Source organism: Dipodomys spectabilis, unplaced genomic scaffold, assembly GCF_019054845.1.
Source record: "Dipodomys spectabilis isolate Male_0828 unplaced genomic scaffold, ASM1905484v1 ptg000157l, whole genome shotgun sequence".
Taxonomy (NCBI): domain Eukaryota; kingdom Metazoa; phylum Chordata; class Mammalia; order Rodentia; family Heteromyidae; genus Dipodomys; species Dipodomys spectabilis.
Window position 1 is genome coordinate 19,275,807 of NW_024870834.1, and position 25,295 is coordinate 19,301,101.

Genomic DNA, 25,295 nt, shown 5'->3' on the forward strand with positions numbered 1-25,295 from the left:
CATGGACTGTTGTCTGTTGATTCTGACTTATGCACAAAGTATAGAAAAATCTAGATAATTAGCCGGCTGCCAGTGGCTTATGCCTGTAATCCTAGGTACTCAGGAGGCTGAGAGATCTGAAGATCACAGTTCAAAGCCAGCCCAGGCAGGAAAGTCCATAAGACTCATCTCCAATAAACCATTAGAAGTGGCGCTGTGGCTCAAGCAGTAGAGTGCTCGCCTTGAGCTTAAGACCCTAGGAACAGCGCCTAAGCCCAGAGTTCAAGCCCCACAACCGACCAAAAAAAAGAAAAGAAAAATCTGGATAATTAGAAACCTTCCCAGGAGGTAATAAAATCTTTGAAACTTCAGTATGAGCATTTTAATTTCTATTGATTAGCTTTGAGTCCTGTTTACTGTTAGAGTCCTATTTACTGAATACTTCTTCACATCTTTTTTATATTGTTATTCATTATTTTTTATTATTTTTTTTTTTGGTCAGTCATGGGGCTTGGACTCTGGGCCTGGGTGCTGTCCTTGAGCTTTTTTTGCTCAAGCCTTGAGCCAGCGCCACTTCTGGCCTTTTTTGTTTATGTGGTACTAAGGAATCGAATTCAGCGCTTCATGCATGCTAGGCAAACATGCTACCTAAGCCACATTCTCAGCCCATGTTTTATGAATCTTAATCTTTTGAATCATAGTGTCCTCATTATTATCAGGACTTAATATCCTCACTGTGATCGGAAAGATTTGTTCCAAATGATGCTTTTCTCCATGTTAGCATTTTAAATGAGAACATATTGATGTCTCTAAAGACTTTTTACAGGGCAGGGCACGGTGTATATGCCTGTAATCCTAGCACTTAGGAGGCTAAGTTAGGAGTTTGTGAGTTCCAGGCTAGCCTGGGCTACATAAAAGTACTATGTTTCAAAAAATATACATAGATACATAAACATCTTCATAAAATCCTTCAACATAGATTATTTTTCCTAGCCTAATGAGCACCAAGGCACTGAGTATTGCCTTGCTCTGTCAACACCAGCTGCGGTAGAATCCTAATGTTCTTCATTTCTCTTGTATATGTGTTCTGTCTTGTTAGTTTTAAGGTAAAATCTGTTTTGGTTGGGGAACTGTGGCACTTGAGGACAGCTTCCTGCAATGTCTAATTCTTGTCTGTAGCCACCTCAGCTGACTCCTGTGGTACCGTGTGCTGGGAAGGGGACACCACTGACTCCTGCCTGTACGTGCAGCGGTCTGCAAGAGGAGGTTGAGAGATTGCAGGGGCTGGTGTTAAAGTGTCTGGCTGAACAACAGACGCTACAACAAGAAAACCTCCAGATTTTTACCCAGCTACAGAAGCTAAACAAGAAGTTAGAAGGAGGGCAGCAGGTGAGAGCATTAAAAGAGTAATTCAATTTCTAAGTCTGGTTTGAAAAATCACAGAAACAAAACACCAAGTACTGAATAGACTTACTCCTTTGTAAGTCCCCTTACAGTGATGTAAGTGTCATAATTAATCTCAGAAACTTGAGCTTTGTTGAGGCACCTGGATTGAATCATTTTTACCACCTAGTTTCCTTTGGGGTTTCTTTTAATCTTTTAGCCCTTTTTTTTTTTGCCAGTCCTGGAGCTTGAACTTAGGGCCTGGGTACTGTCCCTGAGCTGCTTTTTTTGTTGTTGTTCAAGGCTAGCATTCTATCACTTGAGCCACAGCACCACTGCCAGCTTTTTCTGTTTATGTGGTACTGAAGAATCGAACCCAGGGCTTCATGCATGCTAGGCAAGCACTTCACCACTAAGCCATATTCCTCTGGGCCTGGGTACTACTGCCCCTCAACTCTTCAGCTCAAGGCTAGGGCTTTACCACTTGAGCCACAGCACTGCTTCCGGCTTTTTTTCTGATTATGTGGTGCTGAGGAATTGAACCCAGGGCTTCATGCATGTGAGGCAAGCACTCTACCACTGAGCCACCTTCCCAGCCCCCTCTTTTCTTATATGAATGATTTGAAACATCTTACTGAACACCTGTCAACCCACCATCTAAACTTAATAGTTATTATGTTGCTATATGTATTGTAAGATATCAATATAAATTTTATTTTTCTGAGTCATTTTAAAGTAAGTTATAAAAATCATGAGGTAGACCCATTATGTATACTTTATTACACATCTCAGAACAAAAGTACCCATTCTTTTGGCCAGCCAACTTATTATCATACCTAATAAGATTAACACTAATATTTCTCAAGTTTCATGTAGTATACCAGGTTGGTAATTTGAATTTTCCCAATTTTATTTTTTTAATGGCCTTTTGAAGACCAAAAGCCAGTCAAGAATCCCACATTCCTTATGGTTGTGTCTCATTGTAATCTAGTTGCATTCATTACTATCACTTTTTTTTCTTTGTGGCACTAAGATTTGAACTCAGAGCCTTGTGCCAAGGCAGGTGCTCTAACACTTGATCTACACTCTCTGCCACATCACTTATTATTATCTTTAAGTAGTTTGTACAAAAGGTTTCAATTCAATATGTCAGTGTGTGAGTACAATGCATCTTGACCAGCATTACCCCTTCTATCATTGGCTTGATAATGGCTTGAAGAAACAGGGCTAATTTAACAAAATATCCTGTGCTCTGAATTTGTCTCTTTGGTCTAAATTGTTTTGTCACCTTGTCTTTTCTGAAAACTAGATAGTCTTAAAGCTTGATGTTTATTTGGATGGAAAATAGTTTTGGAAGAACATTTTTTCCAGTGATGCTGCTGATACTGTTTTTAAAGAACCCTGATACCATTTTCTGTAATTTCAGCTTAAAATAGGGAACCAGATTCGGCCCTTGGCTTTGCCATTTATCTGCTATATGTGTTTGAGTTCATTACTTGTTGTTCTGAGCCCCAGTTTCCTAAAAGAGGAGAATAATACCATTAACCCCATATGTGTTACTTTGAGGATTAATAGAGAGAGAAAAAAAGAGAGAGAGAGAGAGAGAGAGAGAGAGAGTGTGTGTGTGTGTGTGTGTGTGTAGTGTGTGTGTGTTGAGGTAAAATTGGAAGCCATCGCAGGCCGGAAGATTGTTTGCCCAGGACTGTTTCTGCTGAAAAACAGAAGATTCTGCATTCCAGAAAACTCTGTAGGTCTGGGCAAACCAAGACAATTAGTCACCTTACCTGCAACAGATATAAAGAGGTAGACTAAAGAAATGCCATGAGGGGCTGGGAAGGTGGCTCAGTGGTAGAGCGCTTGCCTTGCATGCATGAGGCCCTGGGTTTGATTACTCAGCACCACATAAGCAAAAAGAAAAAAGCCAGAGTGTGCCGTGGCTCAAGTGGTAGAGTGCTAGCCTTGAGCTGAAGAGCTGAGGGACAGCGCCAGGCCCAGAGTTCAGGCCCCATGACCGGACACAAAAAATAAAAAGAAATGCCATGAGCTTCTGTAGGATCAGCCACAAGTCCTTAGTGACATTGAAAGTACAGTCCTAAATGGCTATGATTAGGCAGTTCTGTTGCTAGTCTGAGACTGTATTTTATCTGGACAGGTGGGGATGCATTCCAAAGGAACTCAGACAGCAAAAGAAGAAATGGAAATGGATCCAAAGCCTGACCTAGATTCAGATTCCTGGTGCCTTCTGGGAACAGATTCCTGTCGACCCAGCCTCTAGTCTCCTGAGTCTACACAGGAAACTGGGATCTAAAGAACCTCACAGCACACTTACTGAATGCAGAGAGCAACTTTCCTGGCTTTGTTCACTTGCAGACAAGGAGCGCAAGGCGGAGGCTCTGAAGCACTTTCCTTGTACATGTGGAGAGTGGCGTTGCCTTTTAGATAGGATCTAGGAGTGAGTTCATTGTTTTGGAGAATGGAAGGGACCGGGACCCAGGACCCTGGCTTTGTCATCAGTGACTGCCATAGCAACAGCAGCTCTGTACCTCATCTGTTGATCCCTCCTTTAAAGAGGAGACACAGTGCTCACCTTAATTACGCTGATAGCAGTTCATATACCATTTATCATTTTCAGCATTGATTGGAAGCTGCCTTGGAAATTCAGCACCAGGCGTTGCCCCTCCAGGTGGGGGAGGGGAAAGTGTAAAGCTGCTTTGGGCTGGAACCAGGTGTGGCCCTCACGGGTCCTCCAGAAAGTGGTGAAGCATCTGAGCCCTCTGAGGAGCCCTGAGTCCAGGAAAACTTGTGCAGTGGAGTCAGTCTAGTGTTTGCTTTCAGAAAGTTGGATTACTTTGTGCAGCTAAACACTTGAAGAGGAAAAGTGGGCTTAGATTGCTTTCCTCTGAAGATTGATTGAAATGTCATTAGTGAGGAGAGAAAGGGCAAGTCCCTTCTTATCACACAGCTATCTCTTCAGCCTGTGGCTGGTACAGGCATCCTCTTGGCTCTGGAGGATGCCTCCAAGGAAGATGTATCTGAGAATTGAGTTAGAGGACAGTAGGTAGGGCTACAGAAGGAAATTGTAAGGCAAAGGAACTCCTTCAATGCCTGTACCTTGTGTATGAGTGATGCTGAGTTTCTGGGTTGGCTTCTTGTGCCTCAACTCTTAAGGGTCTAAGATCTCAGCAGCCCTAGCCCTAGCTACTCCCTTTCTGAATGTCTATAGTCAGTATTTTTCCCCTTCTGGTGTGTTTTGAAGCCACACCACACATAGTGAATCTGTATCATTTTTCCTACTTGAGTGGCCCAACACCAGCACTAAAACCTAAGTGTCCTGGAAGCCTAGTAGTACCTGGTGCCTGCCAGGTGGAAGGGATTTGGCTGTAAGCTCTCCTCTGATGTGTCCTTGAAATCAGGAACAAGCTACCTTTTCTAAACACATTTTATGCCCTAGAACCACCAGGCTATATATGCAGAATTTCAGGCTACTCAAGGATGTGAACCTGGGTTTTCCATCGAGCCTTATGAAATATTCTGTAGTGTTTATCTCATATCTTGTTGCCCCCAACAGCTGGATTGTTTTATCCAAACCAAAAAAAAAATGTTCTTAATATTGTAGGAGGATCTATACAGTGGAAATTTTGCCATTTTCCTAAACCTGGTAGTGCAAAGGCTGGTGCTTGGAGGAAACCCCCTTCTGGTGTGGGCACCTCTGTCAATGGGATCTTCTTTGGTTTGCTATCCCATTGTTTTCTCAATTCTGAGAAGCACAGTACAGTAGTACTAACATATTCACCAAAGCCTTTTCCTATAATAAGGGAAGGGCCAACCCTGACTTAAGGTTACAAGGTCTGGGGGCCTGAGGTTGGCTATCAGTCCCCTGACAGTAGGTTTTGGTTCATCATGTAAATGAAGCTTTGGTGTTCATAAGGACTGACTGGCCTTTCATGTTCCTGTATCATACTCACCATCTCAGCAGGCCTGAGAGGCAGGGTGAGTTTGGGAATTGATCATGAGGATTGCTTCTGCTCTGGAGCTGAGAGACATGGGCATGTGCTCAGACAGTGAGGTGACAGACAGCAAGTGTTGAAGGGAGACGAGCTCTAGTTCTTGTTGGGGGGCGGGGGGGGCGGGGGGGGGGGGGAAGGTGTCAGTCCCAAGCGGTGGAATATGATAATGGTTTTCTTCCTATGTTCCCTTGGGAAGTCTAGGCTTGATAATAATCTGGCTGAGTAAATTCTGTGCCTTAGAGACAATTTGCACTTTCCCTAATTGTGCCTGGGATAGCCATATGATTTTCCCCACCAAACAGCTATGCAAACAGAAACCAGTTCAAGGTGGCAGCCATGCGTTAGAATATTTTGAAAGCAAGGCAGCTGAAGTGCCTTTGAATGGTTTCCTGTAGCTAATTTTCTTTCAAGTGTGTCCTGCTTTTCCTTATGCAGTGCTGGGTGTTTGAAGTTTTCCAGTAGTATTGCTTTTGAGTTACAGTATAACCTGCATTACTTTGCGCCTGCACTTTTGCTGCAGAACCAGCTTATTGTTAGCCAGAAGCTGGAAAGGTTGAGGGTGGAGTGGTTTGGCATTTCTGTTTTAAATAAACATTTAAACCCTGAGTGATGTGGTTCAGTAAGCCTGTGTGTGAACCTCAGTCATTGGAGATAAAACACCCACATTCTAGGCCTTTGTGAATCTTCAATTACATGAGTCTTTATATAAATAATGTTCCTTAACAGAAACAAAAAGGACAATGTTCAGAAAAAATCTTCTTCCCAGTGTCTTATTCTTGCCAGTAAAGTCATTTCAATTGCTAGAACCTTTTTCCCCCCAAAAGACCTCTGAAAGTGTGGGAGTGGGGATTGAACCATTAAAAGCAGATCCATTCTTGCGTTTTCCTCTTCAGTGTCAGGGACAGGGGTGCTCTTCCAAGTGGTCATGCCAGGTTCTTTCTATAAAACTTTTCTCAAAGAAGCCGAGCTGTACTTGGTCTTCCTGGTATAGCAGACAAGTTACAAACTTCTCTTGGCTGAGCATCTTGCTAAATTTAAAGCAAAGTCCTTCTAAAACTCAAACTTCATTTGTTTTTGTTATCTATTAGGAAACACAATAAAGAGTGACTCAGGAACTGGAGGCATGTCTCACTGAAGTGGTAAGAATGCCAGCCTTGAGGGAAAAAGCTAAGCAGGATCAAGGCCCTAAATATACTCTTCCTTCGGCACCAAAAAACAAAACAAACAAAAAAAAAAACAGTTTCACACAAATTCATTCAAATGAGATCCCTGGGACTCTCAAGGAAGTATTAGTCACAATGGCATCAGGACAGAGTAGGCTATAGTCAGGAGTGAAACACATTCTTCCCTGTTGGAAAGCCAAAAATTGTTTTTGCTTCCATGCTACAGAAGTGCACTAATCATTAAACTCAGAGTCACGGGGTTAGGGAAGAGAGCCCATGTCCTGTCACATCTGCTGCTGCCTGTCGCTTTGAAGAGTGATCTGTTGGGCTGAAAGCAAATAATGACCAGGGGTGCTGTATGGCATAAAGCAGGAAGACATATTATCTCGGTATTACACACACAGTTCCCAAAATTAGTTTCCATGTGAGCCTTCATCGTGAGGCTTTTTTTCCCCGTAGCTTAACTTTTTGAACTTGAAAATTTGTTTATTTGCACTAAATGTTCTTGGTTAAGGTAATATAAAATGGACATTTACAAGCAGCATTTATGTGTCCTCTGCTGTCCTTTTTCTACACAAGAAGACACTTAGAAAAAAAAAGGTCTTACCTCTTCCCAAAAGCCAAGTCAGATTCAAAAGATAGAAACTCAGGGCCTCAACATGTACATATCAAAGGGAGCACTTAAGACATTAGCTATTACATTTCTTTGGGAGCTAAAGAATGAATAACTACATCACTGGGTCTATAGATATAGCATTTATTCTCTGGAAGACCCAGACCTGTGACCTTAACATCATCTAGGGCTGAAACTGACCCTAATGCTGCCATTCGACAACTAAAGGAGCCACTAATTCTGAACTCCACCCACAATGCCCTAGGCTGGCGTCATGTTTCCAGGACCTCCAACTTTTCAAGACATTCTCCCTATCTTGTTTTTCAAATGTTGGAATGTATTTTAAAACTGCGTAGCCAAATAAGCTAGATCGCTGGAGCAACGCTGTCCACAACTTATTCTTGCCATCCATTGCTTTTAACATCAAGTGTGGAACTTAGTGTATTTCTCATTAAACTTCCTGGGGAGATGAGATACATATTGGGTCAAATATCTTGTCTCTGAGCTGTCCTTACTCAAATCTTTTTGGTTAAGTTCATAAAATCCATTAATTGAGGACGTAACTTGTACTAGGCACTTTTCTACGTAGGAAATTTAAAAGATCTGGGCCTGCCCCTGCAAACATACTCTAACCATCAGGGACATGGGACTCTGCCAGTGCCTCTGCTTGGCTTTGATGGTAGATTTGCTCCCTCATTTAAAAACGCATTCAACCCCCTGAGTTGAGAGCAGATTATCAACATCTTTTTCTTTTTATCCAACATATGAAACCCATTAGAAAAGAACAAGTTGAAGTAAAATGTGTTTTCTCCCCATTCCTATGCTGTAACATACATAAAGATGTTTCCTTTATTAACAGTACACCACAGGGAAGGTTTAAGATACACTGGTGCCCTCACATTATGTACTTTTATAGGCTTTTGGCCAGGACCATGCCCCTGGGAGGCCAAGATAGAGTTCCATTTAATAATGCCTTAAAGCACAATCTTACTATCCTTTGTTTTCTTGTGCTAGGGATCGAACCCAGGCTTTGTACGCGCTAGGCAAGCACGCTACCACTGAGCTGCACCCTCAGTCCTTTATTGTTTTTCTCAACAGTTATCAACTGTATGACTGTAGTCTGCTGACCCCAACTCACTCGGTACTCTGAACTTGCATGAATGAGAAGGCTTTAAGGAAACTTTGAACACGTGATGACCGGAGGCCCTTCACTAGCACAAAGCCCAGGCTCAGCTCACAGGAAGAGAACTTTAATGCAGCCTGTTCACGATTTACTGTCCTCACCCACTTGCTTGGGGCGAGAACATAAGGCACACAAGCAAAGGTTGTGATGCTAGGGGAAGCTGGGTTTTCCTCTGTCTCGATGCTTACCAATGGCTCTCTCCTAGTGCAGCTTAACTGCAGGCAAATGTGGCTTCTGGAAAAGTTCTGTTTTCTTTCTGCTTTGCATCAAATATATTTGGTTTCTGTTTACTGCTGAAGAGAAGCAGAGCTTTGGGAACTACGTAAGGTAGTCTCGCTGTCATCTGCTCAGCTCTCATGCTTCCGTGGAGGTGGAGGGCGGTTCTTGATGGTCTTACACTTGGGAATGTGTCGCTCAGCCACCTTAGGAGCAAAGTGGCGGCTACAGTGAGGACACTGAACATAGTCTGGATTTTCTGCCGGCAGGATTGGAGGCAAGTCTGCTGGGTTTCCACCTTTGGCAATTACTTGCTGGACTTCTCGAGCCTGACGGAGAGTACGGATGAAAGATTCGTGCTTTTGTCTCCAGTTGCTCTTCCGAGGAGGTTCAGCCTGTAATATAAAAAGAACACTGATCCTTCAACAGGGTATTTATCTTGTCTCCTTCCTGAGACTCCCTGAGAATGATAGTCAGAAATTAAAAGGCTTACTGATTCTCAAGAGAACAGGAAGAGGGCAGCAGTAACATCTGACTTGTCATAGCAGAGGCACAGACCAAGGGGGAAGACAGCTGGGAAACGAGCCATTTTCCCAGCAAAATGCCTGAGGAGGTCAGTGCTTGGAAGTACTTGATAGTAGAAAAGCAGAAGGTGCAGGCTGAAAAGCTGGCACCCAGGGCTTCTCTCCACCTTGCACATCCAAATGTCCAGTACTCTCACAAGAGAACAGGGAGACTTGTTCTCTGAGAAACAGAATTGGATGGGTTTCAGACACAGAAATCCAGACAGGGTGGAGAACAAGGTTAATCTCTGGACTGAAATGGGGATTAGGTTCAAGTATACATTACAAATTGTGGAACTTTCATCCTTCTTCTCCAAACTCAATTCCCAGAGTACCAAGAAAACTGACATCATCCTCTTTCTTTCCTTTTTTCTTTTTCTTCCTTCCTTTTCTTTCTCTCTTTCATGTGTGTGTGCGCGTGTGCGTGCGTGCGTGTGTGTGTGTGTGTGTGTGTGTGTGTGTGTGTGTGTGTGTGTGTGTGCCTGCCTTCCTGGGAATTAAACTCAGGGTTTTGACACTGTCTGAGCTTTTTTCACTCAAGGCTAGAACTCTACTACTTAGCCACAGCTCCACTTCTGGCTTTTGGTAGTTTTGGAGATAGGAGTCCCATAGACTTTCCTGCCCAGGCTGGCTTCAAACCACAATGCTCAGATCTCAGACTTCTTAGTAGCTAGGCTTTCAGGAGTGAGCCATATCAGTGCCTGGCTCTGACATCCTGACTCTGAAAAAAGAAGGGTTCTCTAGATGATGAATGATCCAGAGATAAGCCTTCAGACATTGACATTGGAGGACTCAATCGCAAGGACCTAATCACTATTTAATAACCTTAATATGAAGACTCTTAGTCAATAAATGGACAGACAAGCCAGGTGCCAGTGACTCATGCCTGTAATACTAGCTCCTCAGGAGACTGAGATGAGGATCCCAGTTCAAAGCCAGCCCAGGCAGGTAAGTCCAAGAGACTCTTATCTCCAATTAACCAACAGAAAACCAGAAGTGGCTCTGTGGCTCAAGTGGTAGAACGCTAGCCTTGAGCTGAAGAGCTGAGGGACAGCACTCAAGCCCAGAGTTCAAGCCCCACGACTGACTAGATAGATAGATACATAGATAGACAAAAGCTCTAAAAGACTTTTAAAAAGTTCACAGGGCTGGGAAAGTGGCTCAGTGGTAGAGTGCTTGCCTTGCATGCATGAGGCCCTGAGTTTGATTACTCAGCATCACATAAGCAGAAAAAGTCGGAAGTGGCACTGTGGCTCAAGTGGTACGGTGCTGGCCTTGAGCTGAAGAGCTGAGGGACCACACCCAGGTCCAGAGTTCAAGCCCCACAACTGACCCCCCCCCCCAAAAAAAAGTTCAGAAACAAAAACTCAGGAAGAAAAATGACAAAACTCTTCTTTACAGAAAAGCACAACAGGGGGCTGGGAAGGTGACTCAGTGGTAGAGTGCTTGCCTTGCATGCGTGAGGCCCTGGGTTCAATTCCTCAGCACCACAAAAGAAAAAAGAAAAAAAAGCCGGAAGTGGCGCTGTGGCTCAAGTGGTAGAGCGCTAGCCTTGAGCTGAAAAGCTGAGGGACAGCGCCCAGGCCCAGAGTTCAGGCCCCATGACCGGACCCAAAAAAAAAAAAAAGAAAGAAAGAAAAGCACAACAAAATATGTACAAGAAGGGCTGGGAAGGTGGCTCAGTGATAGAGCGCTTGCCTTGCATGCATGAGACCCTGGGTTCAATTCCTCAGCACCACATAAGCAGAAAAGGCTGGAAGTGGTGCTGTGGCTCAAGTGGTAGAGTGCTAGCCTTGAGCTGAAGAGCTCAGGAACAGCGCCTAGGCCCAGAGTTCAGGCCCCATGACAGAACCCCCCCCCCCCAAAAAAAAATGTATACTATGAAAGAGAAACAACCAAAGAACTTGAAAAAGTAATAAAAGCTGTGATAGTTCGAAATTCAGTGGAAACTTTATAAAAAATGTCAAAATGTTCTCAGAATGGACAATAAGATGAAAATGGAAAGTTCAAAAGGGCCACTATGCTATCTTCACATGGAAGCTAGACCTAAGAGATATTGATGCACACGCATACAACATGATTCTGTCGGACAATGGAGGAGGGTGGGAAAGGGAGAGGAAAAAAAAAGATAAAGGATAAATAATTTCAAAATACAGTGCAACTATGTAAGAAGATGGTATAAGGAATCTCAACAGCATCAATAGGAGATTTGGGGGGACAGAGAGTAAGAAAGCAATACAGAGAGTTATTCTGAACAAAATAGATACAAAGCTGAAGTGCCATAGTGAAACCCCTTGGTGCAAGTAAATTAAAAAAAAGACAGGGGTATCAGCAAGAAGGGGAGAGCTAGCAGAGAGAATGAGGGTAAATTAGTTACATGTATGAAAGTAGAACAATGAAACGTGTTGAAATTATTTTAAGATGGAGGCGTGGATTAAGGAATAATAACAGAAAGGGTAAGGTTGATTATGATATATTGTATATATATTGTATACATGTGTGAAAATATCCCACATTGAAACCCCCCTTGTATGGCTATGCTAATGGAAAGTATAAAATATTAGGAGGAATTGGGAATGTGGCTTAGTGGTAGAGTGTTTGCCTAGCATGCATGAAGCCTGGTTCGATTCCTCAGTACCACATAAGCAGAAAAAGCTGGAAGTGGTGCTGTGGTTCATATAATAGAGTACTGGCCTTGAGGAAAAGAAGATCACAGACAGTGCCCAGGCTCTGAGTTCAAGCCCCAAGACTGGCAATAACAAAAAAATTATATACATATATATATATTAGAAAGCCAATCCTGTAGACCATATATATACAAATATATATTAGAAAGCCAATCCTGTAGACCCAACATGTGCCCATTAGTAGTTCTAAAAAGAACCAAGAAGCCGGGCGCTGGTCGCTCACGCCTGTAATCCTAGCTACTCAGGAGGCTCAGATCTGAGGATCGCGGTTCAAAGTCAGCCCGGGCAGGAGAGACTGTGAGACTCCTATCTCCAATAAACCACCAGAAAAAACTGGAAGTGGCGCTGTAGCTCAAGTGGTAGAGCGCTCGCCTTGAGCTGAAGAGCTGAGGGACAGCGCCCAGGCCCAGAGTTCAAGCCCCACGGCCGACCAAAAAATAAAAATAAAAAAAATAAAAAGAACCAAGAAATCATAAATAAGAAATTATTTCTAAAATAATATAATTCAATTTTCTAGAATTAAAGATTACAGTCTTGAGCTGGACACTGGTGGCTCACACCTGCAATCCTCAGGAGGCCAAGATCTGATGGTTATGGTTCTAAGCCAGCCCAGGCAGGAATTCTGTGAGACTCGTTTCACTGGTTAAATCACAGAAAAAGCTGAAGTGGTGCTGTGGCTCAAGTGGTAGATTGCCAGCTTTGAACAAGAAAAGCTCACGGATAGTGCTCAGAGTTCAAGGCCAAGACCAGGAAAAAAAAAAAAAAAATCACTAAAACTAAAATGGCTTAACAAGTATCTGAATCAATCACTGTAAAATTTCAAAATTACAAGCCGGGCACCAGTGGCTCACACTACTTAGAAAGCTGAGAGCTGAGGATTGTGGTTTGAAGCTACCCTGAAGAAGGAAAATTGAGAGCCTCTTATATCCAATTAGCCATCAAAAAGGTGGATGTGGAGTTATGGGTTAAGTGGTAGAGCATTAACCTTGAGCACCTTGAGCTAAAGCCCCAGTATTGGCAACAACAAACACAAAAAAAGAAATCAGAATAAACAAAATACAGTATGCTTTCTGATAAACAACATAACAATTTCATAGTATTAAATAGGAATCCAAATGGTATTAGATTTCCCAACAGTAAACACTAGATGAGACACGTCTTAAAAGTTCTAATAAAGGGACTGGGAAGGTGGCTCAGTGGTAGAGCACTTGCCTTGCAGGCCTGAGGCTCTGGGTTTGATTCCTCAGCACCACATAAGCAAAAAGAAAAAAGCCGGAAGTGGCGCTGTGGCTCAAGTGGTAGAGCGCTAGCCTTGAGCTGAAGAGCTGAGGGACAGCGCCCAGGCCCAGAGTTCAGGCCCCACAACCAGACCCAAAAATAAAAAAAATAAAAACAGTTCTAATAAAATAATTTTCCACTGAGGATTCTATACCCAGCCAAATCATTGATAGCAGGCTACTTTTATAAATATTTTCATTCAAGACAAAAAAAAAATACTTCTTGAACAAAATTCTTGTAACTGTCAGCAAATCAAGAAGTGAAGCAAGAAAAATAAAGACACAGATGATGGAAATAGGTCCCAAACAGAAGAGAAGCAAAAAGAAGTCCCAAGTCAGTAGGTCCACATCAGGACTTGAGAATAACCAGTCTAGATGAAGCAGGGGGAGACACAGAGAAGGAAGAGAAATTTCTAGAATAAAAAGAAAAAAAAACCCTAGTATGAGAGGTATTTGAGCACTAACAAAAACATTAATATATGAATCAACAAGAAATATATTCAAGGGAAAAAAGAGGTTTCATTAAGAGAGTCTCTTATTGACATAGAGAAGGGTAGAGTCAGTGTTAGTAAAAGTATTCAGGACACTTTCCGAGAAATCAACTAGAAGCAGGCTCCTCAAGTATATACCTATATTTTAACTCTTTCTCATACTGCAACTTTACTCAATACAAAGCATAAAGAAGTGTATGGTTCTTATGCTGGGCACCAGTGGTTCAAGCTTCTAATCCTAGCCACTTAGGAGGCTGACATCTGAGAATCACAATTCAAAGCCAGCTTGGGCAAGAAAGTCTGTGAGACTATCTCCAATTTTCTCCAGAAAACTGGAAATGTTTCTGTGGCTTAAAAAAAAAGTATATGGTTTTAAGAAGTGTATGGTTCCTGACTTCAAATGCTTACCATCTAGTGGACAAGAGAAACAAGTCTTCTGGAAGTTATGTAAAGATTAAAGGATGTCAAGAAGCCAGGCACCAGCAGAGCCTCAAGCCTATAATCCTAGTTACTAAGGAGGCTAAGATTTGAGAATCGCAGTTTGGAACCAGCCTAGGCAGCTAAATCTGTGAGAATTTTATTTCCAAATACCCTGCAAAAAGCCAGGGGTTGTGGAGTAGCAGCTGTGAGCTGTAAAAAACAAGTCAAGAGTGTGAGGCCCTGAGTTCAAGCCCCAATACCAACCACAATAACAAAAACAAAAGAATGTTTGTGGAAACTGTTTGTTGATTTGAATAGACTAGAGGAGGGTCAGGGAGACACAGCTGCTCAGCTGCTGAAGGCACAGGGCTCTAAATAAGACTTGAGGCACTTCCAGGAGGGTATGTACACCCATCCAGGTCCTTTCTGCCTTAATGTCCTCAGTTACACACTTGTTCTCAAACTAGTTTCTACAAAGCTGGATTGTCTGATCTCAGAAACCCAGTGGGCTTTATTTGTGTGTGTGTGTGGGGGGGGGGGTTCTTCATGTTTAATATACTCAAGAATTTAAGAAACACAGTATTCATTTAGGTTCTGGCCAAAAGTAAACCACTATGGTAGATTTATGGAGAGGAAATCCCCAGTGGATTATTGGGTTGACCAAAAAGAAAACACAAAAGATTAGTAACTAGCCATACTGTCATTTCATCTGCCGGAACTAATTGTGGATGTCTTGGAAGCTAGATTTTAGGGAGATGACTCTGAGCATGGGAGGAACTTTCTTTGTGGTGGATCCCCTAGATTATACCAAAAGAAAAAAACAAAACTGCAGTGTAATCCACATCTGCTAGAGGCCATCACATCATGTTGAGTTTTTGTTTTTTGTTTTTTGGTCGGTTGTGGGGCCTGAAAGCTGGGCCTGGGCGCTGTCCCTCAGCTCTTCAACTGAAGGCTAGCACTCTACCACTTAAGCGTCAGCGCCACTTCCGGCTTTTTCTGCTTATGTGGTGCTGAGGAATCGAACCCAGGGCCTCATGCATGCAAGGCATGTACTCTACCACTGAGCCACCTTCCCAGCCCCTCATGTTGAGTTTTTAAAGGGCCAGCAAATGCATACAAACCAGATGGATGAGAGGTTCCAGCATAGCAGAGGAGTTTGGAAATAGATGAATCTCTTTCTTTTTTTCTCTCTCTCTCTCCCTCCTTTCCTCTCTCTCTCTCTCTCTCTCTCTCTCTCTCTCTTAGAATATTAGTCAGATGAGGCCCTTGAGATCATATATCCTCAGCTTTCCTTAAGCTTGTTCAATTTATTCTCTTTACTATCAATATTTTCTTTTAAATTCAAGATCCCTAGACATTACAGGCTTAATAAGCTCACTAAAAACATTGAAAACATTAAAACAAAAGTATTTGTCAATGCATTCCATTTTGAGAAACACTCATTTTACAAACCAAATGACATTGTTTAAGGGTCAGTCTCCTCCAGAGATGTCCAAACATACATGATTCTCATGAACTTACTACCTAAGAGTCTTGTAGCCTTTACTTTTTACAACCTGGTTGTAAAGTGAGGAAAGTTCTGAAAGGTAGTCCAAAAGAAGATCTCTTACTCTCGAGATGTGCACACTCTAAGCAGAGAGAAGGGTAATTCCAAATTTAGCTCTGCTTCTCATATTCTCTAGGAAGGCATAGCAAAATCGAGCTACTCTTGAATGCAGCTAAAGGCACACATGGTAACAGCTCTAGTCTTGGGAGGGAGCAGGGTATATGTTCCAAGGGGGAAAAATGTATGTTTATCTCAACATAAAATTGTGAGGTTTTAAATTTTTCCTGCTACAAATTTTTGATGTGGTAAACATATTAACTTTATATTCAAAAGAACATATATTTGTCAGTCTAGATTTTACAGTCATCCCAATATGAACGTGCCATTTAAAGCTGGGACTTCAAGGGAGTTATTTAACATTCTCTAGTCGTGTGTGTGTGTGTGTGTGTGTGTGTGTCTAAGTGTGCATATATGTAGTGTTGTTTTGTTTTTTTTTGAGAAAATGAGAGCTAATGAGATCTTCACAGTTGTGAGGATCTCACGAAAAGCTCCTGTCCCTGTGGCTGGCACACAAGAACTGTTCATTCTTTCCTTTATCCTATGTGACACGATGTTTCCCTAAAGAAAACTGGTAAGGACATATCAGGCCCTTACAAGGATCCCCACACAAAGGCAACTCTAGGAGGCCCTTATTACCTTGACTGCATCTGGCCCCTTCCAGTTCAAGTATTGCTCTAGTTCTGTGCCCTTAGCCCGAGCCCTGGAGGAGTCAAACACTTTCCTCTTGGACCCCTGCATCCTGCCACAGACAGTGGAATGTCTCTCCAGCCTGAGCAAGAGAAATGTGCGACCACAGTGGCTACACTTGCCCATCTCTGGCTTCTCAGTCGAGCTGCTAGAGCCTGAGGAGCCTGGGGTCCTAGATAGGCTAGAACTTCTGGTAGATTCTTGAAAAGGGCTGCTGGTCTCTTCCAGAGGCTGAGAGAAGTTCTCTGAAGATGGTCTTGAGGCTTGGGCTCGGATTTTGTTATTACTTTTCACCAGTTTTTCCCTTTTGAGCCTCTGGATTCCATAACCAGACAACTGGAATGGAGTAGAATTCTCCTGAGGGCATCCCCATATTTCCTCCTCTTCTCTGTCTCTGATCAATACCTCTTCAGACCTGACTTCTGGGGAAAAGACAGGTTTGTATGTGCTGCTGCTGTTACTGCCTTTAATTCTTCTCCTGGAGATTACCATTCTCTGTAGTTCTTGGTCCTCATTTTCCTTGGCCTGTTCCTTTTCCTTCTGGATCCTTCTGAGTCCCTGCTCTGTCTTCTTCAGCTTTTCCCTCAGGAGATTTTCCTTTCTTCGGATTTCCTCCTCTAAGCTTTCCCCAGCAGCTTCAAGACGTTGGATCTGTATCCAGTCAATTCTATGGAGGTTTGTCATGGCCTTCTCCTCCTGCAAGGTGGCAAGAACTGATAAATTCACCCAGTTCCTCAGACCAGAGTTGCTGTCTGAGAACTCTCTTGGCTCTGAAAATCCTGGGTAAACGATCTGGTCCCCATCAGGACCAGCCTCACCTGTGTTATGAGACTTCCGGTGGACCATGGGTTTCAGTGGGTAGGCCCGGTCTACCCCAACTCGCTTTTTTGTAAAGGGAATGAAGTCCTGATCATTTGCTTTGGGATACCGGGATTGAGGGCTTGATGAATAAAACAAACTCTTTCCTTGGCTCTGGAAATCACTTCCTGAGTCTCGCTGGCTGATTCCAGCACAGTGGAGATAGGAATAAGTCCTGGTTTTTGTGCAGGTGTTCCATTTAGGGTGAGTGTAGACATTATCCAGTGCCAGCTGTTTGTTGCTCAAAGACTTCTGCTGGCAGTTGTTTCTCAAGTGCTCCATCGGGGACCGCTGGGGAGAGTCACCTTGTTCATAAAGGTCTTGCTTGGCTGAGTGGAGCCCTGGAGCTTCTGTTTTATTATGTGGGAACATAACGCCCACAGGCAGATGTGGAGCCAACTGGAGACCAGCCATTCAGGGTCTGGACTGCAGCCTAGGGGAGATTTAAACCAGATACATGTGAAAGATTTGTTTGAGGTTCCCTCCTGTTTGCTACAGTAAACTGTTTCTATATTTGCCTTATGCATGAAACTATTCTAGGGACAGTAATGCTGGATCTGCCAGAACAATAAGCATAGTAAGTTTTGATTTTTAGGCCCTGAGGGTCTAAAACTAGATTGGACACAGGTGTTCCTGTCAGTCGATCATCCTTTTGCAACAGTACCAGTCACAAACAATCATGTAGTCGATGAAATGTTTTAGACCTGTAACATTAAGAAGCAAATTCCCCTTGCTGGCATGTTTCTTCACTTATTAACTGAGAAGTTAGTAAGCGACCAGCCACACCATTTTACAGATGAGAAAACAGTGGCTCACAGATACTAACTGGCATAGAGCTTTCAAGTTCTTCCTTCTGCTGGGAATCAAAAGGGCACGGGGACCGCCAGGGGCCTGCGGGGCGGATGCCTGGAGAGGTCAAACCTGCACGGTAAAGGGTGGCGCCGATGGGTCACCCCAGGGGTGGAGGCCACCTGACCTGGCCGCGGCCTGCTTTAGATCTGGAACTCTGAAGTCATGTTGGGTCCTGAAGGATCAGGTAGGACCCCTCACCGGGGACTCCGCTTTGGGGACAAGCCCTCGGGAGGCCGAGGCATTCACCCCGGGTCTCCCCGCCCTTCCGCCTACCTGAGGCTCTCGGGTACAGCTCCAGCTCCGGCAAAGCCCAAGCATCTAATTTTCCAGACCTGACCTTGCCAACCGACAGCCGCGCAGGCGCTCTTGAGCCCGCCTCTGTTATTGCTGTTGTCCGGGAGACGGGAGCGCGTGCGCGCCGAGCCCCGCCTCCGGCAGGGAACCCGGCTGGGAAGGCGCGCGCAGGCGCAGTTCACACGCGACCTCGGGGGGCGCGTGGGGGGGGGGAGGTAGAGGGTGAAGGGGGGGGTGCGGTCGGGTTCAGTGTCACCGGACGCTGTGTCCCGCCAACTCTGCAACTCAGCCCTGCCCTGCCCTCGGGAGACGGGGGAGGGGCGGGAGGCTCCACCACAGAAGCACTTGTGTTTGTCTGAGAACAATGCTCCCAGCCCTCGGGGTGTGCCCTCGCCGGGCGGAGGGTGGAACCCCGGGATGCGCCGCGGAGCCACCCCGCCGCGGGATTCCGGTGTCCGCCCGGCTGGCGGGCGCGGGCCTGCTGATCGCCGCGCTGGGCGCGCTCGGCCGCTCCCCGCGGGCCCCAGGTACGGCTGCAGCCCTCGGTGCTGCCTCCCGCTAACTGCTTGGGAGCTTGAGCGCTGATCTTTTTTTTCCCCACGCGTTATCTTTCTGGGGTGGTTTTTGGAGCCTCCCTAATTATTCTGTTATTGTAATGGTTTGCTCTCACGTGGTAAATACGGCTTTCTGTACTTAGGGCCCAGGCGTGACTCAGCCAAATGCCACGATAATAAAGCTAACTGCCATCGACAGTAATCAGCGTAACCTGATTTCGGCACTAACCGATACTCTAGGACTTGATTGACCTCAGGAGAGAGTTTGTGGGTCTTCATGCTTCGGTTCATTTGGGTAAGCTGTTTGGAACGGGCAGCTCACTTTTCCTGTAACTACTCAAAAGAATTCTGCACGTGGAAAACAGCGCGGTCGGTCGTGTTAATACTGCAACACAGACTGCAGCTTTTAAGTGTTACAGAGAAAATCCTTCTCGCTGGGTCCTCAGGTTTTTTCCAGTCCTTGTTTTCATTCCTAAGTGAACTATTCTGCCTTCTCCACAAACCAGCCCCAGACATTTCCACTCTCCAGGGGCCTCCAGTTAGCTCAGCTTCTCCAGCCTCTGTCAACTCCCACAGCTTCCACTCGGGCAGAATTTCCCAGAGGGCTCCTTTCTCTCTGACTTCCTTCTAGTTTCTAGTTTGTTCCTGGACATGTCGCTTCTGGAGTCTCCTCCACCTCCAATTAACCAGCAAAAAGCAGTGGTTCAAGTAGTAGAGCACCAACCAGACAAGCATGTAGCTCCTGAGTTCAAACCCAGTACTGGAAAATAACAACAACAATAATAAAGTTGAAACACATAATTTAGCATGGCATTTCTAACTCCCAGATTAGATCCACCGTATCTTTCCAGCCCTGCCTCCCCTTCCTAGTCCCTAGATTCCAGTTCAGTAGGGTCAATTCTGGTTGTGTATTAAAACAACTTGGAAATCTCTATGTTGAGAGTAAGGTCTAGGCAGTCATATTTTTAGAAGCTTCTCAAGGGTTGAGAACCCCTGGTATAGACATAACTGACCAGTTGTCCTTTCTTGCCTTAGTGGTACTCTTTCCATGTCTGGGAAGTGGTAGAACACACCACAGCTTCATCACTTACTGGATAGAGCACATTACAGATCCATCACTTAACCTTGGAATAATGCTGTTTTATACAAGAGCCAGTTTTCCCAGACAATTCATTTCTTTGCTCCTTCATAATATTTTTGTTCCTGTTATAAGGGCTGATTCAAGATGAGCTCTCAATGAATGTTCATGAAATTGAATCACCATGTTGTATATTTTATTGTCATCATGTGCATGCATTTGAATATATCCTTTCCACTAAAAAAAAGTAAAAACTGGGGATGGGAAGATGGCTCAGTGGTAGAATGCTTGCCTTGCATGTCTCTGAGGCCCTGGGTTCAATTCCTCAGCACCACATAAGCAAAAAGAAAAAAGCCGGAAGTGGCGCTGTGGTTCAAGTGGTAGAGTGTTAGTCTTGAGCTGAAAAGCTGAAGGACAGCGCCCAGGCCCAGAGTTCAGGCCCCACGACCGGACCTCCTCCCCTCCCCCCCAAAAAAGTAAAAACTCTCTGAAGGCAAGTGTTACCATTCATCTTTGTACATTTTATGGTGTTCCATACATTTTAGATTCTCAATAGATTCTGGATTCTAAAGAAAACCTAAAAAAAAAGGGGTGGGGGTTAGGCTCATGCCAGTAATCTTAGCTAGTCAAGAGGCTGAGACCTTGAGGATCTTGGTTGAAAGTCAGCCCAGGCAGAGAAGTCTGTGAGACTTATCTCCAATCAATTACCAAAAAGTAGGAAGTGAAGCTATGGCAGAATGCTATTTGTGAGCAAAAATGCCAAGAGGTATTGCCCTGAGTTCATGTCCCAGGACTAAAACAAAAATAAATAATAAATAAATTTAGGTAAAAATTGCATAAGCAAATACACCTTAGTGTTCTTTTCTTTTTGGTGGTGGTGGTGCTTGGAACTGAGGGCCTGGGTGCTGTTCTTGAGCTCTTTTGCTCAAGGATCTGGATCCATACTCTGTATTGGAATTATTTTCATTGGCTGGCATGGCAAGCCCATCTTACTTGCAGAAGCTGCCAACTTATTTACTCGGATGGAGACTTAAGTTATAAAGAGATAAAATATGCACATGCAATCTAAAGAGGAATAATAAGTACAAGCTCTTCTTTATACACATTCCTAATCATAAGAGTAGCTGAATTGAAATGTCTACCAGACAACAATCCTTACCCTACAACCCACTTTGACAATTACCTTTTCCAAAAATAACTGGTTTGCTTGATATTGATTCAGTTGAGATTCTAGAAGCCTGAGTTATTTGCTTTTGCTTTGTTTAGCTTTTGTGTTTTATACATTCATTAGTTACTCAGACATCTTCTCAGTACAGTAGATTCGGTGGCAGCTTTCAAAAATCCAGGATAAATAACCCCGTCTGCATGTATTATATATTAGCTCCTCTACTACTGACTTCAGAGTAGACATAGAATAAAATGGAAGGGAAATGAGAGGAAAAAAATCAGGACAAGAAAGGGTGTGTGTATGTCTTTTTTCAGTTTATTTGTGGCGTTTTGTGTTTATTATCAGTATTCTACACTTCCAGAATTTAAGTTCCTCCATAGGGAGACTCTTCCCATTACCCAGTACTGTGCCTTGGCAGCACCCAGTAGGCCACCAGTGCCTTTTTATCGAATGAGTGGATGTATCCCAAGGACTTCGTCTATACCTTTCTCGCCACGAGAAAATGAAAAGAGGGATGTGGGCTTCGTGACTGAGGTATAGCTCGATCTTGGTTTGTGGCATCCAAGCCACGTTCTGGAGAGATCCTCAATCCAACACTTTGCTAGGTAGCTTGCTGGTGCTGAAGTCCCACCCTCTAGGCGGGCTTAGGGCCGAGGCTCTGCCTCTGATTGGTCAGAAGAAGGTGATAGGCATGAAAGACAGCGAAGGAGAAGCAAGACTCAAACTTCCGGAAGCGGCGGTTTGCGCGGTTTGGGGGTCGGTTGGTCTGGTGGTCGCCCGTGTGGCTTGGGCAAGAAGAAGAGGGTGAGCCTGGGAGGGAGGTCCAGGGGCGAGCTCCCCACAGAGAGTTACTGTTAGTAAATGGGCATCCTGGGCCGCGTGGGAAGAGGCGTGGAGGGGAGGGACGGGCTAGCGTGGCCCTGTGAAGTAACGGGATACCCAGGTCATTGGCCTGCAAGGCCTCAGCGCTCCTCCCCGGTGTCTTCCCGAAGCTTCCCGGGCTGGCGGCCCCTTCCCAGCGAGGACCTTAGGTCACAGTGGGATGGGTGGAAGAAGTGCGAGTGGGGCCCCTTCTGCCCCAGGATTAGCAAGTCCAGAGTGGGCCTTTACTTTTCTGTTTTCCCGGTCTCTGACAGGTCCGAGCATGGCAGAAGGGGACACCTTGGTATCAGTGGATTACGAAATTTTTGGGAAGGTGCAAGGGGTGTTTTTCCGCAAGTACACGCAGGTATGTGACCTACAGCCAGCTACGAGCGTGCAAACAAAAAGAGACTTGTTTCTGGCAAACGTGAACCGGGAAAGGCTGGCTCTTTGGTAGCTATATGGAGAAATGCATGGTATAGCAATGGAGATGACAATGTTCTGAGACGGGTAAAACGATGTAAATGGCAGATTCTCGGGCTGTTAGCTAAAATGGTCACTGAGCATCTGTTGACACATATTGATGTTTTGTTTTTCCTCTTCCAAAAGGGAAAGTCCTGTTGTGGTTTCATCAAACTCACATATCTGATAGGAAACCACCGTTCACACAGAGATGGCACTTAGACGAATTGATTCTTGCTCATGTAAATTATGTAATTGTTTCCCTTCCTAGTGTGTGTGTGTGTCTGTCTGTCTGTCTCTGTGTGTGCGCGCGCACGCACACCAATCCTGGGGCTTGAACTCAGGGTCTGGGTGCTCTCCTTGAGCTGCTACCCCCACTTCCTGATTTTTGGTGGTTAACTGGAGAATCTCATGGACTCTCCTGCCCAGGCTGGTTTCGAACCAGGATCCTCATCTCTTAACCTCTCAAATAGCTAGGATTATAGGCACGAAACCACCAACACTCAGCAACTTTTTGTTCCTTTTTTTTTTTTTTTGGTCGGTTGTGGAGCTTGAACTCTGGACCTACGCATTGTCCTTAATCTCTTCAGTTCACAGCCAGCACTCTACCACTTGAGCCATAATGCTACTTTCCTGCCTGGGCTGGCTTTGAACTGTGATCCTCAGATCTCAGCCTCCTGAGTAGCTAGGGTTACAGACATGAGCCACCAGCGCCTGCTTTCTGTTCTTTTTTTGACTTTGAAGAATTGTTCATGGGCTGGGAAGGTGGCTCAGTGGTAGAGCGCTTGCCTTGCATGCTCAAGGCTCTGGGTTCGATTCCTCAGCACCACATAAGCAAAAAAAAAAAAAAAAAAGCCGGAAGTGGCGCTGTGGCTCAAGTGGTAGAGCGCTAGCCTTGAGCTGAAGAGCTGAGGGACAGTGCCCAGGCCCAGAGTTCAGGCCCCACGACCGGACCCAAAAAAAAAAAAAAAGAATTGTTCATTTTTTCTAGCTGAATTTCTCAAGTTAAAAATAACTATTCATTCCATAATAGTAATAGTAGCATGGATTCCTGCTAGAGTAATAGAGAGTATTTGAAGAGATAAACTGTTGGCAACTCTTCATCTACTTTAGTGGCACTAATCTTCCCTTAACATTCACACACAAGGGCTGTCTCAGTTTCCCTTCTGCATTTTGTACAGGGATATCAGGCTATGGCTCGCGCAATGTATGTACTACCTCCTTATAGAAAATGACTTAGGGCTGTGGAACTTGTTATTGGTTGTGGGGATTGAACTCTGGGCCTGAGCTCTATTCCTGAGCTCTTCAGCTCAAGGTGAGCACTGTACCACTTGAGCCACAGAGCCACCTTCTGGTTTTCTGGTGGTTTATTGGAGACAGGAGTCTTACGGCCAGCCTGGGCTGGCTTTGAACTGTGATCCTCAGATCTCAGTTTCTGAGTAGCTAGGATTACAGGCATGAGCCACTGGCACCCGGCCTACTGCAGAGCTGTTATATTGCTGGGATTAAAAATTCAGACGGCGGGGGTGGGGGGTGGGAGGGGTGGGGGGTGGGAAGGTAGCTCAGTGGTAGAGAGCTTGCCTTGCATGCCTGAGGCCCTGGGTCGATTTCTTAGCACAACATAAGCAAAAAGAAAAAAGCCGGAAGTGGCGCTGTGGCTCAAGTGGTAGAGTGTTAGCCTTGAGCTGAAGAGCTGAGGGACAGCACCCAGGCCCAGAGTTCAGGCCCCACGACCGGACCCAAAAAAAAAAAAAAAATTCAGACATGGGTGCTGGGAAGGTGGCTCAGTGGTAGAGTGCTTGTCTAGTATGCATGAAGCCCTAGGTTCCATTCCTCAGTACCACATACACAGAAAAAGCTGGAAGTGGTGCTGAGGCTCAAGTGGTAGAGCACTAGCCTTGAGCAAAAGAAGCTCAGGGACAGTGCCCAAACCCAGAGTTCAAGCCCCAGGACTGGCAAAAAAAAGAAAAAAAAAAAAAGAAATAAAAGTTCAGACATGGTTCTTGGAAATAGAAATGTAACTTGACAATGCCTCATACTCTAATTATTTGTAAAATAATTTCTTTATGCTTCATACTCAAAGTGCCTCTTGAAGAAAGAATTGCTGGAAGTCATAGCAAAAGCTTTGTTCCAATTAGCTGTGCTTACCAGTAATATGGAGCAAGTACCTGTGATTTAGTAGATGGAAGTGACAGCTTCAAAGAATAGCCGTTGACTCATGGCTAATTGTAGCAACTCAACAGACTGAGATCTGAGGATAGAGATTTGAAACCAGTCCAGGCAAAAAGGTCTTAAGAGCCTGTCTCCAATTTATCAACAAAGTGTCAGACTAGAGCTGTGGTTCAAGTGGTAGAGCACCAGCTATCATTTAAAAAGCTGAATGAGAGCTGATTTCAGGCCTCAGTAAAATGAGCAAGAGAGACAGACAGACAGAAGACACACAGTAAAATGGGAAAAGAGAGAGAGAGAAAGAAAGAGAGAGAGTGATTAAGTTGCTAAGGGACAAGGACCAGATGATATAGCCCATCTTTCTTGCCTTATATTCCTTCCTCTGCCTCCAGTTTAGAGAAAGAGTAAAAAGAATGTAGAGCCAGGTGCTAGTGACTCATGCCTCTAAGCATGGCTACTCAGGAGGCTGAGATCTGAGGATCACAGTTCAAAGCCAACTGAGGAAAGTCCTTGAGACTCTTAGCTCCTATTAACTGGAAAACCAGAAGTGGAGCTGTGGTAGAGTACTAGCCTTGAGCAGTAAAGCTCAGGGACAGTGCCCCGATGCTGATTTTAAACCCCATGACTACCACTACCAATAACAGAGAATATAGAAAGCGACAAGGAATATTTCATGATTTTTTCTTAAACTTGTAGCTTATTCTTTACTGTTTGTAATCCTTTT

At 44.5% G+C, this 25,295-nt stretch overlaps 3 protein-coding genes across 8 annotated transcripts in view; 2 read left to right on the forward strand and 1 right to left on the reverse strand.

Moving 5' to 3' along the window:
* Nek9 (NIMA related kinase 9) overlaps positions 1–4,589 on the forward strand; it is a 43,805-nt gene extending 39,216 nt beyond the window's left edge. For all 3 annotated transcript variants that reach the window (XM_042692528.1, XM_042692529.1, XM_042692530.1), the window contains 2 exons: positions 1,159–1,368; positions 3,515–4,589. In XM_042692528.1, the coding sequence (XP_042548462.1) occupies positions 1,159–1,368; positions 3,515–3,637 (333 nt within the window). In that variant the 3' untranslated portion in view covers positions 3,638–4,589. The remainder of the gene's footprint in view (positions 1–1,158; positions 1,369–3,514) is intronic.
* Zc2hc1c (zinc finger C2HC-type containing 1C) lies at positions 1–18,353 on the reverse strand. Of its 2 annotated transcripts, XR_006149428.1 has the most exons (4): positions 18,259–18,353; positions 16,225–17,566; positions 7,233–8,939; positions 1–13 (listed from the first exon to the last, which is right to left on the reverse strand). XR_006149428.1 is itself a non-coding variant. In XM_042692531.1 (3 exons), the coding sequence occupies exons 2-3, from the start codon at positions 17,545–17,547 to the stop codon at positions 8,676–8,678; spliced, it is 1,587 nt and encodes a 528-aa protein (XP_042548465.1). In that variant the 5' UTR covers positions 17,548–17,566; positions 18,259–18,353; the 3' UTR covers positions 5,502–8,675. The 2 variants fall into 2 exon arrangements, 1 of the variants encoding a protein (XP_042548465.1); XM_042692531.1 differs by lacking the exon at positions 1–13 and having other exon boundaries at positions 5,502–8,939.
* Positions 5,216–25,295, forward strand: part of Acyp1 (acylphosphatase 1) — a 26,981-nt gene continuing 6,901 nt past the window's right edge. The window contains exons 1-3 of one of the 3 annotated variants that reach the window (XM_042692535.1): positions 5,216–5,223; positions 11,206–11,209; positions 22,216–22,307. In XM_042692535.1, the coding sequence (XP_042548469.1) occupies positions 22,224–22,307 (84 nt within the window). In that variant the 5' untranslated portion in view covers positions 5,216–5,223; positions 11,206–11,209; positions 22,216–22,223. Of the gene's footprint in view, positions 5,224–11,205; positions 11,210–18,698; positions 18,807–21,798; positions 21,884–22,215; positions 22,308–25,295 lie in introns of those variants that run through there. The other 2 variants (XM_042692536.1, XM_042692533.1) reach the window with 2 other exon arrangements.

What these genes read in the sequence shown, in the direction of transcription:
- Zc2hc1c (XM_042692531.1), bottom strand. Translation starts at nt 17,547, where the DNA reads ATGGCTGGTCTCCAGTTGGCTCCACATCTGCCTGTGGGCGTTATGTTC. An exon ending in AGGGGCCAGATGCAGTCAAG is followed by an intron (nt 8,940 to 16,224) that starts GTAATAAGGGCC and finishes TTTATATTACAG; the next exon opens with GCTGAACCTCCTCGGAAGAG.